This window comes from Podarcis liolepis (genome assembly GCF_965112155.1).
Source record: "Podarcis liolepis genome assembly, chromosome: 11".
NCBI lineage: Eukaryota > Metazoa > Chordata > Lepidosauria > Squamata > Lacertidae > Podarcis > Podarcis liolepis.
The window spans coordinates 54,412,119-54,430,130 of NC_139565.1; the positions used below are offsets into that span (position 1 = coordinate 54,412,119).

The 18,012-nt window shown below is 43.6% G+C and overlaps 1 protein-coding gene across 5 annotated transcripts in view; it reads right to left on the minus strand.

Annotated features, from left to right (window-relative positions):
- SMAD4 (SMAD family member 4) overlaps window positions 1-16,501 on the minus strand; it is a 28,341-nt gene extending 11,840 nt beyond the window's left edge. The window contains exons 1-4 of one of the 5 annotated variants that reach the window (XM_083466046.1): window positions 15,972-16,501; window positions 3,191-3,512; window positions 2,738-2,912; window positions 965-994 (exon numbers count right to left, since the gene is read on the minus strand). In XM_083466046.1, the coding sequence (XP_083322172.1) occupies window positions 965-994; window positions 2,738-2,912; window positions 3,191-3,439 (454 nt within the window). In that variant the 5' untranslated portion in view covers window positions 3,440-3,512; window positions 15,972-16,501. Of the gene's footprint in view, window positions 1-964; window positions 995-2,737; window positions 2,913-3,190; window positions 3,513-10,921 lie in introns of all 5 variants that reach the window. The other 4 variants (XM_083466050.1, XM_083466047.1, XM_083466049.1 and 1 more) reach the window with 4 other exon arrangements.
- Between the last annotated feature and the right edge of the window lie 1,511 nt (window positions 16,502-18,012).

Genomic DNA, 18,012 nt, shown 5'->3' on the forward strand with positions numbered 1-18,012 from the left:
CGGTTTAGCCGCTATTAAAGGCTTAGCGGCTAAAAGGCTATTAGTGGCTTAGAAAAAGGGGGGGAAAGCGGAAAAAAATCGGAACACTCGCAAGACGTTTTCGTCTTGCGAAGCAAGCCCATAGGGAAATTCATCTTGCAAAGCAGCTCAAAAACAGAAAACCCTTTCGTCTAGCGGGTTTTCCGTCTTGCGAGGCATTCGTCTTGCGGGGCACCACTGTACATGCAATATTTTATTAAGATTCCTAAATTAACTTTAGTTGATTTAATTTAGTTAGCTACATCCAGTAGCAATGAAATCGTTGGTGTAAAATGTCAGTATACCCCAGCCTAAGAACCTTTCTCTCTCCACCCCTCATGTCTGTACACGTTTGTGTGACCCATAGTACAGGCGATTCCCCACTTACACAGGGGTTACCTTCCAGTGCCCCTCACACATAAGTGAAAATTGTGTAAATGGGGAACACCCTCTAAACACCCTCTCTGGTGTGCTCTCTCCAAAAATCAAAAATATTGTACCTAAAATATCCACAACTGGAACTGAAGCTCTGGGGCTGGCTGGAGGCAGTGCAGGAAAGCGGCAGCTACTGCTGTGCTACCCCACACACCAGCTGTTAGGTGGGGAGGCTGAGCAGCATAAACAAAGCCCTGCTGGACCTCTCTTCTCCTCTTCGGTCCTCTTTGGACTCCGGGGAGCGTCTCCTAGCGAGTCACAAGGACTCTCCATCTCTCTCCCTCCATTTCCAAGTATGAATTAAATTATTTTACTATTTCCCGGCACCACGCCTATATGCAGGCGGGCATGAGTCCATCACACACAAGTGGAAGATGTCTGTATATCAATTAACTTGAGTATTCTCAAAGTAATTTCCCTAGCAATGTTTTGCATATGCTTTAAATTGAAGAGGCGTTCACCTTAAAAGATATTGCTGTTTATACTTCCTATGATTTCACATATAGCTTACCTGAACTCTGCAGTGTCAATCCTGAAAGATCTTTAAAGAGAAAAGAACATATAAAGTCACTAATTCAGTTTTAAATACCAATAAACAAATATTTTACTATCTATATAGCCTATAAACAGAAGGTGGGTAAGTAACTGCAGGCATACTGCAGATTAAGCACAATTAAACATTTCCTTCAGCATTTGTGGAAAACTGGAAAAGTGAAATTTTACTCTTAAAATACTCCTTAAAATAACTTTCTATCACAACTTTTATAACAAACTGGAAAACTGTCTCCTTACCTATTCACTTCCCTCTACCACCAATACTGGAGGTAAATATGGAATTGTTTCTAAATATGGAAAGGTTTTAGTTGTTTTTATATATGATGTTTTCAATTTTTTTGAATTGTTATAATTGCTTTTAGATAGGAAATTGTGTAATTGTTGTTATAGCTGATGCTTTTCATATGAAATCATTTTGAGATTTCTACGTAAAGCAATTCATAAATGGAATTTAATGAATAAATTACATGATTAAGGTCTTCCCTGCTCAGTCAGTGAGGTGGCTTTAATAATAATAAAAAGCCTAACAGATCTCCAAACTGGACAAGGGACCGACCCTTCCTCTCCACCACGAAAGACACCCCCCTTTGGTGTTTAGACTCTCATCCAACCCCTATTAGAGGAACTTTAAAAGATCCTTCAAAAGGAAGGAAGATTCATGAGACACAACTGTTTTCAAAAGCCTTCCTGAATGCTCTATACATTTTGTTGGAAGACACTGCATTAGCAGTAGGTGCCACCTATGAGGGATAGCCTAAATCTTGTAAGATAGAACAACATTGATCAAGGGTCAACTTTCAGCAAGAACAGGTTGGCTGCAGCAGTACAGAACACAACCCTGATGCAACAGGTATCCCGATCCCTGAAAGGAAAAGACACAGCTAGACAAAAAATGCCAGAATACCGCAGTAACCGAAGCCAAAGAAGAATTCCCAAGGTCATCTATGGCACTGGACATCAACTGGTAGCACAGGACCTACTCCCAGGTCATGGCCTAATCTAGGGTGGCAGGACTACCACCATACAAATATATGGCCTTTTAATTTTTTATTTTTTTTTAAAGGGAGGGTCACCAAATGAATGTTTAAGTTGGGTCTCAAGTCAGAAAAGGGTGAAGACAACTGCTCTGTGATACGGTATTTCAAATAACCCTGTCCAAAGAGAGGCAGGAACTCTCTACTCATGTTAACCCCACAGCTGTTGTACCTTTTCCTGCTATTGCTTTCCCTAAGAGCAGAGAAATACAGAACATCACTCCCTGGTGTAAGATTTGGCCTGCATCCCCACTAAAGTGGGAAGGAAAGGTCTGGGTTGTTCCACTGTCAGGAAAGCCTGTTCTCTCAGATCTCCCCAAGCGCTTGAAGCTACTTTGTGTGAGGGAAAGGCACAAAGAACTGCTGGCTTAAGTGACAGAAGTGAAGATCAAGAGGACCTGAGGGCTGCAACCTTGCTTCTACCAGCACAGCATTCATGGTAAGAAGCAACCTACCTATAGACTAAAAAGTAGTATATTCCTTCGTCCCTTACAAAAAGCAAATATATGCAACTGGGTTTTGGAGGGATGGGCCCTTGTCCAGCCCCAAGGGTGTTTTGCAATAATCTAGAATCAACTGGCTACATGAAGTATCATGAAAAAGCACAGGACAGCAGGGTGAATGAAAACCTGCAATACTCCAGGTAATGAAACATTAATGAAATGCAACTCCACATACAGTATGAACATACTTACCAATGCCGGGTGATACAACACGCTCATAATGATATGGATTCACGCAGACACTATCACACTTCAAGTCAAAAGCATACTGACAATATTTGACATGTTTGAGTTCATTTTTGTGAAGATCAGGCCACCTCCATAGCCGTGCATAAATTACATGAGGAAAACCCTTACGACCAGCCACCTAGAAAGATTGAAGATCAGAAAAATTTCAAATGAGAATAGGAAATCACAAAGGATGACAAGGATCAGAATCAAATGTCACTAAGCGGTAGCAACACAACACTTTATACCCTGTGAATACCACCACAAGGAACCAACCCCATTTATGAACCCCAGATTGATTTCCATGACACAAAGCAAATTATGCTCTCGTACCACTACTCTCCCTACTTCAAAATGTCCCATACCCTGCTGCTCTCAGAGTAAGGATATTAAGGTATCATATGTGCTTCTACCAACCTGAAGTCTTCCATCCAATGTTCTCTGAATTGTAACACACTTGCTAGGATGAGCTCCATTTGTAGTTATAGCTGTAATCAAAGAATCCAATTCATCTTTTTTCTCCTTCAGTTTCTTTACTAAGCTTTCAATTGCTCGCTTTGCAAATGTTTCACTCTCCCCTCCTTGTCGATGGCACATCAAACTGTGAACAATGCTCAGGCAAGCATCATTACTTGTTGGTGTGTTAGTAATAGACATATTGTCCATTTGGTACAGCTTTTACTTCCAAGACCAAATAATCTTGCCAGTCAGTGGGCCAAGAACTGTCTCCAGCATGCACCTAGAAGGAATAGAGAGCAAACATCACAAGAATGGCCATGAAATGTTTACTGTCTGGGCCACCAGGAAGTATCACGCATGAGAAATCAACATGTTTTTTCCATGTGCAATATTTGAGTGTGTTCAAGCTATTTTTCGAGACGATTATTCAACAGGAAGTAAGCATACTCCTATTCTTCTGCAACTATGTAACAGCCTTCCCACAAGTATCTATACTTATTTGACAATGTTTTATTCTGTTGCCTGCCCTGAAAATGTAGCTCAGTGGATCTATCTGGTTTAACCCTTTATGCCCTTTGTTTTTCAAAAAGTAACCGCTGTAACAGGATTGCTGCATTGATAAGAGCCAAATCATGCATGTGAGTTTATCTCAATTTTAAAATTAGTATCAGTAAGAAATTGAGTGAGGGGGTGAGGAAGAGCCCATCATTTTCAGTAATCACCACACATATTTTTATAATGTCTAATTCCGCTCTCAAGAGCCACAGTAGACATCAAATCAGAGGATACATTTAGTGTCTTCCAAATTATGTTGGCTTTTTAATACTTTGGCGCTGCCAAATCAGAGATTGGGGGGGGGGTCCAAATCTGACTGGCAAAGCAGCAAGGCAGAAGGAGTGTTAAAAGTTTTTCTCATGCACAATTTTTGCTTTCCTTTATAAAGGGGAAAAGATATAGAGATGAAAGCAACTGGGAAAGCCATTTCTGATTTGATAAACTGTCCAAAGAAAAAGTGCCAAGCATTCCACACACATACACATCTGCAGCAATATTTAAGTTTCCTGGACACACTAACCCCTTTTTGCAATAGAATATAACAGAATAGAATATTACCAGAGAGCAAGTTCATGCCCCTAGCTCTGCCCCTGAAGATATACAGTTTCCCCTACATTCTCTATTCCACAGTATTCACATATTAGGCATGCTTTGTGATGGATTCCAGCTCTAATGGAAACCTATGCACATAGGCTTTCCCCTTACAGAAGTCCATGTGCAGCTCCGCTCTCTGGTAACTGAGAGTCCTGGATGGCCTCAATAATGGGCTGCATCCACTTAGTCATACTTACAGCAGACTCACTGAAATAAATGAGAATTGAGTTAGTCCTAACTTGTTTCTTTGATTTCAATGGGTATACTCTAAGCATTTAGTCTGTAGCCAATCCACTATACCCTGTCAACAGAGTAGCTGCAATTCTTTCCAATTAAGACTTATTGTACAACTGACATTTAACATTCAGAGCAGCCAGGAAGTTATAAAATCACTTCCAAGAAAGCATTAGCAACACACAAATGTCCTGTTGAATCACAGAGCTATCATCAGAATACATTTTATGCATGTGTGGCTTAAAGTAGTCCCCACAAAAATGCCACTTTGAGCTGACCAATGCACTGATTTGGTATGGGATTATGTCTTTTCAACGGAGGCGTAGGTATTCAAAGCAGATGGCAGTTCTTCCAATTAACATTGCTATTATGGTGCAACATGCTGCCTCTTTTCATTCCTCGGGATATTTCTGTCCCAAAGGGGTATTTGAACAATTAAGAGACAACATTTGTAAGCTGCATTGCAAAGATAATGCCTTGCATGCTTTAAATGTCATTGCAGATACTGCATAGCTTGCTTTAGCATCTCTTCTATTTACTGGTGTTTACGCCAAAGAAAGCAATATAAACAGGGATCTGTGAAAATCACAGGATGTTCTGATGTGTCAATTAAAAGTTAGAAATTCCTTCCTTCTCTTCCTGGTTCCCTCCAGATGCTGCTGAGCCTTGAACGGCCTTGGCTCGCATGGCCAAATGTCATGATCAAGGAGAGTTGCACTTCAGCAACAGGAGGGCCCAGGTTGGGGCTGAATGCTTTAGTTTCTCAGCTTAACACATACCACCCGCTTGCTTTTCTCTCAGTCACTGATAGGATAGCCCTAATTTGCTGCCATTTGCTGCCTTGTGGTGCTGGGGCACACATGATTCAGAAGGTGCACATCCATAAAGCCAAAATCCCCTGCATCAACCTTTTTGAACTCTGGGTCCCCAGATGCAGCTAGACTACAATTCCTTTCACTCTTGGCTAAACTACCGTATTTTTCGCTCTATAAGATGCACCAGACCACAAGACGCACCTAGTTTTTGGAGGAGGAAAACAAGAAAAAAGATATTCTGAATCTCAGAAGCCAGAACAGCAAGAGGGACCGATGTACAGTGAAAGCAGCAATCCCTCCTGCTGTTCTGGCTTCTGGGATAGCTGCGCAGCCTGCATTCGCTCCATAAGACGCACACAACATTTCCCCTCACTTTTTAGGAGGGAAAAAGTGAGTCTTATAGAGCAAAAAATACGGTATTTGGAAATTATCAGAATTGGAGTCCAGAGCTGGGAACCCAAAGTTGAAGAAATGTGCACTTTATTTTTTTTAAGAGTTCCAATAGAAAAGACAACAGGCAAAATGCTCTCTGCTAGTGGTGATTCTAGATGGCTTAACTACAGCATACAGTGGTGCCTCGCAAGACAAAATTAATCCGTTCTGCGAGTTTCTTCGTCTTGCGGATTTTTTCGTCTTGCGAAACACGGATGCACCCTGGTACTGTATTATAATGGGATAGCGGGCAAAGCACAAAGCGGGTCGCTCCCCAGCAGGAGGAGTTTCCCCAGCCTGGAGGATCTGTTGCCGGGAAGAGGCAAAGACACCCCCTCCCACCTCCCCACGAAAACAGCCCCCCTTCCTCTGTCGCCAAGCCTTGCCGTGTCTTCGCTCCGCCAAACTGCGTCCCACATCAAAGCCCCAGCCCGCTCCTCTCCCTCTCTCTCCACGATGTGCCAAAGGAAGTTCGAGCCCAGGAACCGAGGGCGGACGCACGAAGCGCCCGGTGCAGACTCTCCCTTGCTCCCCCCGTTACCTTGCGCCACGCCGCCGGGCTCCCCACAGTCTCTGCAGCTGCTCCCGGCTTCTTCCCACCCCCGCAAAGGCGCCTTCGCAGCAGCCCAAGCGCAGTGGATGCCTCCTCCTCCTTTGTCCCGCCTCCTCCTGCCTTCACGCAGTTAGGGCAAAATGGAGCAGCCACGTGGGGAGGGGGAGAGAGAGAGAGAGAGAGGCAGAGGCGGCGCAGAGACCCAGCCAGATCCGCTGGATCCCAGCCCACCTGCCTCCTCTGTGCCCTCTCCAGAAGAGGATCCCTCTGGAAAAGGTAGGTCGCTCCCTCGCTCGCTCCCTGCCAGCCCAGTTCCCGCTTCAAAAGGAAACAAACTCGCAAGATGTTTTGTCTTGCGAAGCAAGCCCATAGGGAAATTCGTCTTACGAAGCACCTCAAAAACTGCAAAACCCTTTCGTCTTGCGAGTTCTTCGTCTTCCGAGGCATTCATCTTGCAGGGCACCACTGTACATGTAAAATCTCCATCTACAGATGTCCTTCCAGTACCCTATTCTCTCAAAGGATCTCTATTATCTACTCTCAGGGTTGACGAGTATGTGTGAGTAAATGCACATCCCCTCAGTCTTGATGCTTAATTCCCAGGGTGCAGTAGTTTTGTGCGGGCAGATTCATCAAGGATGGGCAGGCTCCATCATGCCAAGGGACCCTAATCAATCTTACACCACCAGCTCCAATTCCTCATCACCCACATACTCATAAGAACAGATACAAAACCATTATTATACATTTGGCACAAGCGGAAACATGGAAATGTAAAGTGCTTCTCATGATGTGGCCACCAAATGCAAGGTGCTTCAGCTTAGATTGCTGTGACATCTGTTCCAAAAGCCCTGGCTGGCATACAATTAATAATATACTTCATTAATAAAGAATAGCTAGAGGCCGCAAGCTGCCACTGCATCTATTTGTGAGCTATATAGACTTGAAAGTAGCGAGGTGGGGCAACACAAGTGCAAACTTGTCTTCCATGTTTGCAGGTTACATTGCTCTACATGTTTCCCTCTTTAACACCCTTCTCTTGTTGGTTGCTTTGTTTTCCTCCTTGCTTCAGGCACCCGATACCTTCACAAGTCTCTTCCTCCTACACCAGGGTTGGCTAACTCGAGGCCCTCCAAATGTCATTGGGCTCTTATCTCCCATCAACCTTACCCAGTACAATGATCTGCACCCCTGCTCCCCCTTTTCGCTTCCTAGCTAGTCTGACCCTGGTTCAATACACAAAATGGACAAACTGAAGCTCAGACCAATATGTTTACTGGAATCCTGCTGAATCGGTTAGTGACCTGACTGTTAGTCTTGGGAGTTGAAATCATGCTTATCACTGTAAGAGGACTGATGTGATGGATATATTATCACAACACTTACTCAGCCAGTCTTCAGTTGGCGTTCTGGACTATATTTCCTAGGGGACAGCAGTGGCCCTCCAGGTTTCATTGTTTCCTGTACCTCTTAGCACTGCCCAAGACAGCAGGGGTTGATGGGAGTGAAAGTACAACATAGGTACTGCACCACAGTTTGCTCACTGCTGCCCTATGCAATTCATAAAGACCAGAACCAGGCCATTAACTCTTCCTCTTTCTGGTTACAGATAGGTAGCCGTGTTGGTCTGCCATAGTCAAAATAAAAAAATTCCTTCCAGTAGCACCTTAAAGACCAACTAAGTTAGTTCTTGGTATGAGCTTTCGTGTGCATGCACACTTCTTCAGATACACTGTGTATCTGAAGAAGTGTGCATGCACACGAAAGCTCATACCAAGAACTAACTTAGTTGGTCTTTAAGGTGCTACTGGAAGGAATTTTTTTATTCTTCCTCTTTCTGATCATGTACACCATATTTCTTCTGCCCAGGCAGACACATGTGGTTTAGAGAAGCAAAAATACACCCATATGCATGTGAAGTATTTTATACATACAATCACAGAATTGGAGAGTTGGAAGAGACCCTGAGGGTCATCTAGTCCAACCCCCTGCAAAGCAGGAATGTCAACCAAAACATCTATGACAGATGGCTATCCATCCTCTGCTTTAAACATCCAATGAAGGAGAGTCCACCACCTTCTGAGGGAGCCTGCTCCGCTGTCAAACAGCTCTTATCACCAGAAAGCTCTTCCCGATGTTGAGTTGGAATCATCTTTCTTGTAACTTGGAGCCATTGATTCAGGTCTTACCCTCTGGAGCAGGAGAAAACAAGCTTGCTCCATCTTCATGGGACAGCTCTTTAGATATTTGAAGATGGCTATCCTATCTCAGTCTTCTCTTTTCCAGGCTAAACATGCTCAACTCCCCCACAGATGATGCTAAATAGACTGTTTTGAAACATATTCCTAGAATTGGCCTCTTCTGTTTTTTGTGTGTGAATATTTTCTTAATAAATTAATAAGGATGTCAATAGCCAAGATATTCAACACTAGAGTGATGCTGCTACTGAAATATAAGGTAAAACAATAAATGCATATCTCAAATGATATGTATTAAACCATCTAATGGACCAAAGCTTTGACCTCAACTCATTTCTAGACCAATAATCTAGTACACAGCTTAGATACTTAACTGCTGAAAACATGGCACAAATTCAATAATCACAATCACTGACCCCAGCTACAACAAATTTCAAGGCTGGGGTGAATCATTCAGCAACTGTGCAGAGCAATAATGCTTTTAAGATCATCACACCACTGGTCTAATGGAAGCCATTCAAGCACTTGAATCAACAAGAGGCTACTGAAGTTTTAATCTAGCTTTTGAGAGCAGTAGCAACCGCCACTGCCTTCTCAGCAAATAAAAATAGGACTTTAATTTGTATTCAAAAGGGGGGGTATTCACTTGCCAGTCAATCAAAGGAAAGCAATTAGACAGCACCCATTAAAATTAATGGACTAAGCTAGTCAGGTCTTTTCAATGGATCAACTCTGAACAGGACTAACATTGGATACAACCCCCAATTTTAACCTTATGGTGCATAACTACCTCATCCTGCAACATCATATATTTATACATTTCCTTTTACTGACCTGGGTGAAATATGTTTAATTAATGTTGTAAAAACAATATGATAGGAGAGCAACTCAGGAATTCCAGATATTTAAGCTTGCTTGCTTACTTAAAAAAAAAAATCTACCTGTTTTTTATTTGTGTGTGCACACATGCACACTCACATTTAACTCTTTCTTCCACATGTTTAATTCTCAGGTTTATCTGTAGATTCCGATCCAATGCACACTTACCTAGAAGTAAATTCCTTTAAGCTCAACAGAGCTTCCCTCCAAATTTATCTCTATCTATACATGACTGCACTGTAATAGGGCTTACCCACACTTCCCTTTTCTCCTGCTCTTTCTAGGAAGGTATAATGCTCCGTGTCCGAGACAGAACGGGCTCCCATCCCCAAGCTTTCCCCACAAAAACCCATTCTTCAAAGTTCAATCAGAGTAAACATCAATTCAGGTTTCGAGCAGACTGATGCTTGCTCTGACTGAGCTTTAAAGAGTAGAGTTTTGTGGGGAAAGCTCTGGAGAAGAAGAAAAAAGAGCCTCAGACACGAAGCTTTAAATCACAAATTGTGCCTGGAAAGAGCAGAGGAAAGGTAAGTGTAGATAAGCCCATAGTTGGCATATAAAGTGATCAATCCTTAAAGAAATATAATCATCATTATATATCCTCCTTCCTCTCAAAGGCACCCACAACAGAGTGACTAAGACTGCAATCCAAACCCATCTACCTAGGAGAAAGCTCCACTGAATTCAATGGGATGTACTTCTGAGCATACATACCGGTAGTTAGGATTGTGGCCTAATCTGATATTGGCTACGGTCAAATAAACAACAAAGCTAGCTTTACAAGTTAACAACCTCTATAAACCTAGGTAAATAAACATAACAAAATGTATTTATTGTAGAATTTATATTGCACCTATTTACAGTTGAAGGCAGCCAACAATGCAAAAAACCCACACAATAAAAATGGTGACAGAACAAAAAAATAAAAAACAGGAGCTTCTAGAACATACAAAGCTGAAGGAGTAGAAGCTAAATCAAACAGGAATATTCTTTACAAATGTACAACTAATCCAAGCTTGTAAACAGCAGCTTGACAGGTCACCTGTCCAGCAAACCCAGTGCTTGTAAATTGGAAATATGTCAGTTCTTTTTTTTCATGTAGTTGAGATGCCCACATGACTAACAGAGCCATTGCCAATGTTTTTGAAATGTTCGTATTGTTTTCACAATTTTGTTGTTTCCTGTCCCGGTCTCCTTTGGAGGAAAATGACTGATAGAAATGAAAATAACAGTAATAATCCTAAATTCAGTGGTCCAAAATATGTGGAGGGCAGCAGGCTGGGGAAGGCTCGTTTAGATTATTCATTGACTGGTGTAAATCTGCTTCAACGAAACGCATTCTACAAGAAGTAGACTTAGGTGTGCCTCTCACTGTCCCCTTTCTACCCCAAAAGACCTCCTCTTCTTGTCACCAATTAAAATCTGTTACCTTTAAGTAGCAAGAAGTTGTTTTTCAAAAAATGCTTCATGTGGTTGTATAAAAGGATCATGAAAATGACTGCAGCATTTGTCCATCTGTGCCAAACACTGAAACCATCAACTAAGCACCCAACTCCATTTGATCTTTTTATTCACTCCAGAAGTTATGTGGCTTTTATCCTTGTTAAAAACCTGTGACAATTTTATTTAAAAAATCAAGAAGTTACATCTCACTTTACAGCCACACAAGGCTCTCAAAAACATTTACAAAATCACCACAATAAAAACATCATAATTATCTAAAAGTAGCAAAAAGCATACAGTAAGAAAAGCTTTCCAAAGAAGCCACAACCATCACATGGAAGCTCAGAGAGAAGTGGATATCATGTTAGCACATCCCACAGTAAGGTGGGAACTACAGTGGTACCTCTGGATGCGAACGGGATCCGTTCCGAAGCAGAACGCAACCTGCGTCTGCGCGGGTCGTGCTTTGCCACTTCTGCACATGATGTCATTTTGAGCATCTGCGCATGCGTGAGCAGCGAAACCTAGAAGTAACGTGTTCCGTTACTTCTGGGTCACTGTGGAGCACAACCCGAAAACGCTCAACCTGAAGCAACTTTAACCCGAGGTATGACTGTACTGAGAAGGTTCTGTGCCTTGTAGCGAGCCAAACTTTAGAGTCTAAAGGCAGGTGGGTTATCTGGGATGACCTTGAATGCTGCTGGGATTTATGATGTATTGCGTAAGGTTAGGGTGACCTTCAGTGTGTGCAAGAATGCTTACATCAAGGATAATTACTAAGTATCTTAATGTCTGAAGGCACACCAGTCCCAGAATGTGAATTCATAAACTGAAAAAATCTCAAAACTCATAGATTTAAAAGCTTAGTTTTATATTCTGTGAAAACCTAACTGTTAATTAAATGGGAACTCAGGTCTACTATGTGATTCTGTTCTGCATGCACATTTGATTTCCTGATGGCATAATGGAAATTCAAAATATGAATTTGATTATCAAGGGGAAATCCATGTTAATAATAATACAGTAAGGGGAGGGCAAATAAATAATAATTTATGTTTAGCCATGGGTCAAAAGCTCTGGGTTTCATTAAAAAGTAGCATCAAATTACATTGTGTGAAAGCATGGTTTAGCATCAAAACAAAAGAATAATGAATAGGGATTATATACAAACAGGAAAACTGATGATAAAGATTTCAACATAGCAACATACAATAATGAGATAAGGGACAGCAAAGACTTAAGATATATAAATGGATACTTCTGTCAGAAGCAAAAACAAATAAACCCCAAAAGCTTTGAATAATCAAAAGGAATTACTTAACTCTGGCTAGCAATAGGACACTGTTTTGTTTAAGAATGTGAGAAATCCCACATAATAGGGGGAGGAATGGAAGAACCAAGCTGGAGAGCAGTGAGAGTGCTTGCAGCATGCAAAGTGCTTGAATACGATAAAATAAATAAGTTTCTATAAAGTAATTGAGATTATAATGTCAGAGGTGTTCCTAATACTTAAATGACATTAAATGAGTACACTAAAATGTTACATACTGTTACTAGCCAGAACATCCAATCCATTAACAATACAAAGAAAAAAAAAGATGTAATGGCAGGATGCGGGGGAGATTGTCAGGAGGCAAAGAATGCTTATTTACTGGAAACACTCTCAAATGTTTGGTCCCAGTAAAAAGCCATTTACAACTGCATGGAAGATCACCTTATCACCTGAAAGAAAACAGCAAGGAAAGGGTGGCTAAAAGTGTACAGAATTAACTTAATGGACAGTTAGGATAATTTGCTTAAGTGTAGCTATAGCAAGGGAATCTAATCACAGTCAAAAAGTAAGATGCCTACAAGATTCCCATATTCTCTGATATCTAGGAAATGTGATCATCCTATTCAGAATGGATAGTAGTTTTTGCATCTAAGGAAAATTCGACTCAGACAGCTTGACTTAGCCCACTCCTAACAGGCTGGTGGACTCACAGTCAATGATACATACAAGCAACTGATCAGTTTTTTAATGTCAAAGAAAAAATAATAATTGGTGCATTAATTGTGGTGGGGAAAGCTATCTAAAGAGAATGTATCCATAAAGCATGGGTGCTAGTCTCTGGCCCTCTAGATGTTGTTGAACTCTGAACTCCCATCAGTCCTAGCCAGTGTGGCTAATGGTCAGAGATAATAGGAACTGTGGTACAAAACATTTGAAGAGCCACAGATTACCCAGCCCTGCCACCAAGTCTATTGGAAATAGCTATCCAGTTCTATCACCCACCGAATGCTACCACCACACTGTCAACCCTTTCAACGGCAGTCACAGTGTCTAACCTTTTCCAATGCCTGGTTGCCTGAAGTTGGCCTTCATTCCCAGAATACTGTCTGCTCATAGCTTTATTCAACTCTGTTAGCTGGACTTGTTCAAGGATGTGTTATCATCTGACATTACTTTCAACCCACTCCCTTCCAACACCTGCCAGCACCCAAGGCTACACACTAATCATGACACATGTTCAACACATTCGCTCTAATCCTTGCTATCCATCTCAGTGATATTTTTTTCTGTGCTTCTGAGTTTAAGCTTATTTTACATACCGATTTTTCCCATTCCACCAACATAAGTGGCATCAGTATGTCATGGAGTGCATATGGAACTTGTTCTCACAGGAGGCAGCAATGGCCACCAACTTGCATGGCTTTAGAAGAGGATTAGACAAATTCGTGGATGAAAAAGCTATCAAGGGCTACTAGCCATGAGGATGATGATCTACCTTCATGGCAGGAGACAGTAATGCTTCTGAGTAATAGTTGCTGGAAACTTCAGCGCTCTTGTGCTGGGGTCCTGCATGTGGATGTCCACAGGCATCGAGCTGGCTACTGTGAGACCAGCCTTATCCAGGAGGCTCTTATGTTCTTAATCCACATTAATGATAGTGAAAAGAGGATAAAATGTGTGTAATTGCATGGGATGGATGACATGCATCCCTACTTGACAGATGAACAGTAGAATAAATATTCGCAGCAAATCCATACCTACTTAATATGTGATGGAAAAACATTGTAAGCTACTATAAGTTCGTTGCCATTCACAATAGAGCTCTTTTACTATGCAGTATTTTTTATTTACTTAACAAAATGTATATAGCGCTTGATTGTAATAAAACCACTCAGTGGTTTATGTACCTCTGAGCAATGAAATGAGGCAAGATTAGTTTTAACACAGTGCATTGGGGAAGTTCTTTTGCACACAAGTCTTGAGCTACTAAGATTAAAGTCAATAGATAACCCACCCTTCTTTTCACAAACTGAGGCTGAAAGGCAATAGCTAGCAATACCCCCAAGGCTAAATCTAGATTTGGAACCTAGATCCAACACTGACTCACATTTCTACAGTACTTCTACATCAGGCTTTGTGTTTTAACAACAATGTGAAGAAGCATAAAGAACTTCTTTCGACACTTACTAAAGAAGTGAATAGCTTCTACAACCTTGTATATCAGTACTTCACAATCCTTGTATGACAAAGACAAGCTTCTTATATTGACTGTACAAAATGCTTCCCACTTACTACCACTGATTCAGGCAGTATTATTCACTTCCAGATCACTTTTTTCGGGCACAGCACAGCATGCTTTACAAAGCTTCTCACTTGACCCACCAATTCACCTCTTGTGGGTGTGTAATCTCCTTCCATATTTTAAATATGGATGGGGGCTATTATCCAGAAAGACATAATAACAGAGTTTTTAAACATGACATTCAGGAGCAACTTTTCAGTTCAGGTTTTAATGAAGTTGGTTATAGCCAACTTCTTCATTAACTTACTGTAGAGGTATACAGCAACCCACAGAAGCATATGAAACATTACAGCTAATTATTAAAATTAGTTTTCTGAATTCATTCTTTAAATGAAAATTAACAGAAGTATCCATGCATTTTATAATAACACACACAGACATAACTGTCTCATGTTGCTGAGGGCACTTCATTACTATGGTTACTACTAAAGGCTAACAGGTGCTTTTTTAATTAAAAAAATGGCATGAGCTTTCACAGACTAGAGCCTGCTTCATCAGATGCAGAAGAACTCATCACAATAAGACTGCTAGTCTCCAAGGTGCCACAGGACTGTTAACCGCAATAATTCAAAAAGAGCAGCTTTGTGACCCGTGAGAGATTTAGCAGATGTACGGTGGCAACAGCTTTTCTTCCCTTCATCAGATGAAGCAGGCGCTATTCCATAAATGCTCGTGCAAACAATAACTCTGTTTTAGGTTTTTACGGTGCCACTAAGCTCTTTGTTCTTTTCGCCACAACAGTGTCACCACAAGCTTTACGATACTTTAAAAAACTAGCAGGTTTGCTGTGGCAAGTGTTCTTGCTCCGCTGCAAACAAAACAAAAGCCCACTCATGCCACTGCAGGGGGTTAGACTAGACGACCCTCGGGGGAAACTCCCCCCCCCTCAAAAAAAAAACTTCACGATTCCACCAACTAGTCCCGTTAAGCTTTTAAAAGGTACCATATTTTTTGGGGGGGGGGTCTCCTTCCGCTGCAAGAGCAACAGATGAAAGAAACACTTCTGGAACTCTTATACCGCGCAAAGGGGGCAGGAAAAAAAATTAGAATAATGAAGTCTCGAAGCGGATTTGCAGGGGGCTTCCACGGAGAGCCGCCACCCCCCCAGAGCCACTGCTCGGGCTTCAATCTTAGGCAGGAGTTACTCGGGAGTAACTCAAGTGAGCAAACGTGCAGAGTTTCCTTTTTAAATAATTACAAAAGGGGGTCCCGGGGGAGGGGGGGAGAGAGTAGGGAAAAGAGACCTCCCAGGCTCCCTTTGTCTCTCCTTCTCTGCTCGCGGCAGATTTATTACAATCACAGCCTCGCAATGTTTATACACAGAGACAGATTACTACTCCTCGCCTCTTAACTCGGGAAGGAGCTTCAAGGCCGAGTAAGTAGTAAATAAAGCGAGCGGAGCGAAAACAAAAGCCCGAGCGGCGGAGAGGGGAAAAGAAGAAGGGGCTGAGGGGGCGTTACCTGGGCCTCGGCCGGGACCCCGTGTCGGGCGGCGGTGGCGGCGGCAGCAGCAGCAGCAGAGGCGCCGCCGCGGCCTGCCCGCCCGCCCTCCGGTGAGGGGCCTTCCGGGGCGCCCCTAACCCACCTCCTCGGCCGCCCCTCGCGATCGCCTTCCCGCCTCCTCAGCGGCCCTGAGGGAGAGGAGCCGGGAGGGGGGAGGCTTCCTGAGGGGCGCCGCGGCCTCTCGCTCTGCGCACGCGCGCGCAGACGGGCGGGGAGGGGGGCCGAGGCGCGAGGAGGAGGAGTAGGGAGGAACGTTCCAGCCGCCGCCGCCGCTGCTGCCACCTCCTACGTCGTGCCCCTGGCTGGCTGGTGTTGTTGTTGGTGCCGCTGTTGCCGCCGCCGCAGACACGGCCAGGCAGGCGCCGTAGCGCGCATGCGCCACATCCGGGGGTTTTTCTCTCTCTCTCTCTCTTCCCTTCTCCCTCCCACCCTCCCGCGCTTGCTGCCGCCGCACGCCACCCTCTGCTACGGCTCCTTCACCACCTCCCGCAAGCGTGCACACAGCGCGCATGCTCAGTCGAGGGCAAGCCAGGCGACGGCGCCCTAGGTTTTTTTTTCTCCTTGGAAAAAAATGCGGGCAGGCGCGGAGTAACCGCGGGAACCAGGAGAGGGAAAGAGAGTTGGGTTTTTGGTTTTCAGGAGCGTCATTAGCGTGCGAACACAGAACGGGCGGGCGGTTTTTTTAAAAAAACTTTCTTTTGCCCTGAAATTGCTGGCTGGCGAGGAGGGGTCGATTCCTTCCCGGAAATACCGCCGATTTTGCTCAAAAAAAAACCCCGCACTGCTTATTGTTTGCAGCGTGCACGCGGTACTGGATTGCTACCAGGCGACAGCCACCAGCCTTGATCTGCCAGCAGCGCTGGGTGCACACACACACATTTTCAAGTAGAGGTTGAATGGCCATAAATAATAGGTGACCTAGTTGAGATTCGCGCATTGCAGGGGGTTGGACTAGATGACCCTCGGGGTCCCTTCAAACAAGTCTGTTTGTATAAAGCAAGGGATCTGAGGGGAACCACCAAATGATGTCCCCCTCCTCACTTTTTGAATGGGGTGTAAGGTCCTTACACCCGGCCCAACTTCAGCTTGGGTCAACAAGGCGAGAGAATCCAATTGTTTGCTGGTTGCCAAAGTCCTTGCTTGCTTGCTGGTTGCCAAAGTCCAGTGATTTCCACGGTTCAGAATCCCAGCCCCGCCAACCATAAAAGCACCTAGCACTTGGGATGCGATTAGATGCAATAATTGCAAGTTGGATCCGGGACCTGCTTGCAGGGAGAAAGTGTTGAACTCCCAGTGATTAGTTGCAGGAAATTTTTCCTTGGCTTGGGACGCTGAACAGGAGGAAACCCTGGGGATAGCCGAGCCGGGCTATGCTATTTAAGGGGGAGAATGTGCGCAGCAGTTGGGATCTTCGGCCCAAGCCACGCCCTCTTTCTTTGAACATGGGAAAGATTCAGCCTTCATGCCCAATATGCCTGCCAAGTTTAAAATTAGATCAAGGACATCTGAGCTCGGATGGGATCTGGGGGGAGGCCGAAGTATTTTTAAACTCTGGATGCACTTGGATCCAAAAAGCAAAAGGGGAAGTAAAAGATATCCAGTTTCGTGACATTTTAGAAGCTGCAGAAGAGATGAACCACATTTCGCAATCCCTCGTGCATCTCGCTTCTATGCAGCGGCTTCTGCTAAAGCGAAGCCTCCAGCACAGAGCTGCCTTCTGCTGCATTCCTTTCCATGCAACACAATACAGTAATTTGAACACCAGTTCTTGTGGTACTATTAGTAAAGGTAAAGGGACCCCTGACCATTAGGTCCAGTCGTGGCCGACTCTGGGGTTGAGGCGCTCATCTCGCTTTACTGGCCGAGGGAGCCGGGGTACAGCTTCCGGGTCATGTGGCCAGCATGACTAAGCCGCTTCTGGCGAACCAGAGCAGCGCACGGAAACACCGTTTACCTTCCCACCGGAGCGGTACCTATTTATCTACTTGCACTGGTGTGC